This window comes from Opisthorchis viverrini (assembly GCF_000715545.1).
Source record: "Opisthorchis viverrini unplaced genomic scaffold opera_v5_160, whole genome shotgun sequence".
Taxonomy (NCBI): Eukaryota; Metazoa; Platyhelminthes; class Trematoda; order Opisthorchiida; family Opisthorchiidae; genus Opisthorchis; species Opisthorchis viverrini.
The window spans coordinates 567,647-568,082 of record NW_008751817.1 but is presented as its reverse complement, the minus strand read 5'-3'; the positions used below and the strand labels follow the sequence as shown (position 1 = coordinate 568,082).

The 436-nt window shown below is 45.6% G+C and overlaps 2 protein-coding genes across 2 annotated transcripts in view; one reads left to right on the top strand and one right to left on the bottom strand.

Moving 5' to 3' along the window:
• Positions 1–436, bottom strand: part of T265_07170 (hypothetical protein) — a gene marked incomplete at both ends in the record, with an annotated part of 51,888 nt that overhangs the window by 7,150 nt on the left and 44,302 nt on the right. The window lies entirely within an intron of this gene.
• T265_07171 (hypothetical protein) overlaps positions 254–436 on the top strand; it is a gene marked incomplete at both ends in the record, with an annotated part of 9,570 nt that continues 9,387 nt past the window's right edge. Inside the window, one exon of the mRNA XM_009172622.1 lies at positions 254–431. Coding sequence (XP_009170886.1) covers positions 254–431 — 178 coding nt within the window. The remainder of the gene's footprint in view (positions 432–436) is intronic.

Sequence of the window (436 nt, the reverse complement as noted above, 5' to 3'; positions counted from 1 at the left end):
GCAAATTAGCAAACGTGATTCGAGCCTTTGAGATTCTTGCACTGACTTCATCAGACACACTTCCGTCAGAGCTAATACAACTACCAAGGTACGTAAAGTTTTCCACAATCTCCAGTGGTTCTCCTTAAATTGTAAGGGATATGTTCGCAGATGGCACGTTCTGAAGCAGGACTTTGCACTTTGAAGGTGCAAGGCGCATGCCAAATGATGGTATGATGGCGGATAGTTTATTCAACCGGGCTTGTGCTTCGCTATGGTCTTCAAAGATGAGGGCCATGTCATCTGCGTACTCCAGATCGACAAGGCTCTCGCCAGCAACAATTTGAACACCGAGGTTTTGAAAACCGTCCAGTATTCGCCTCATTATTTCGTCAATGACGAAGTTAAACAAGAACGGGGAGAGTGGACATCCTTGTCTGACACCACTTTTTGTAGG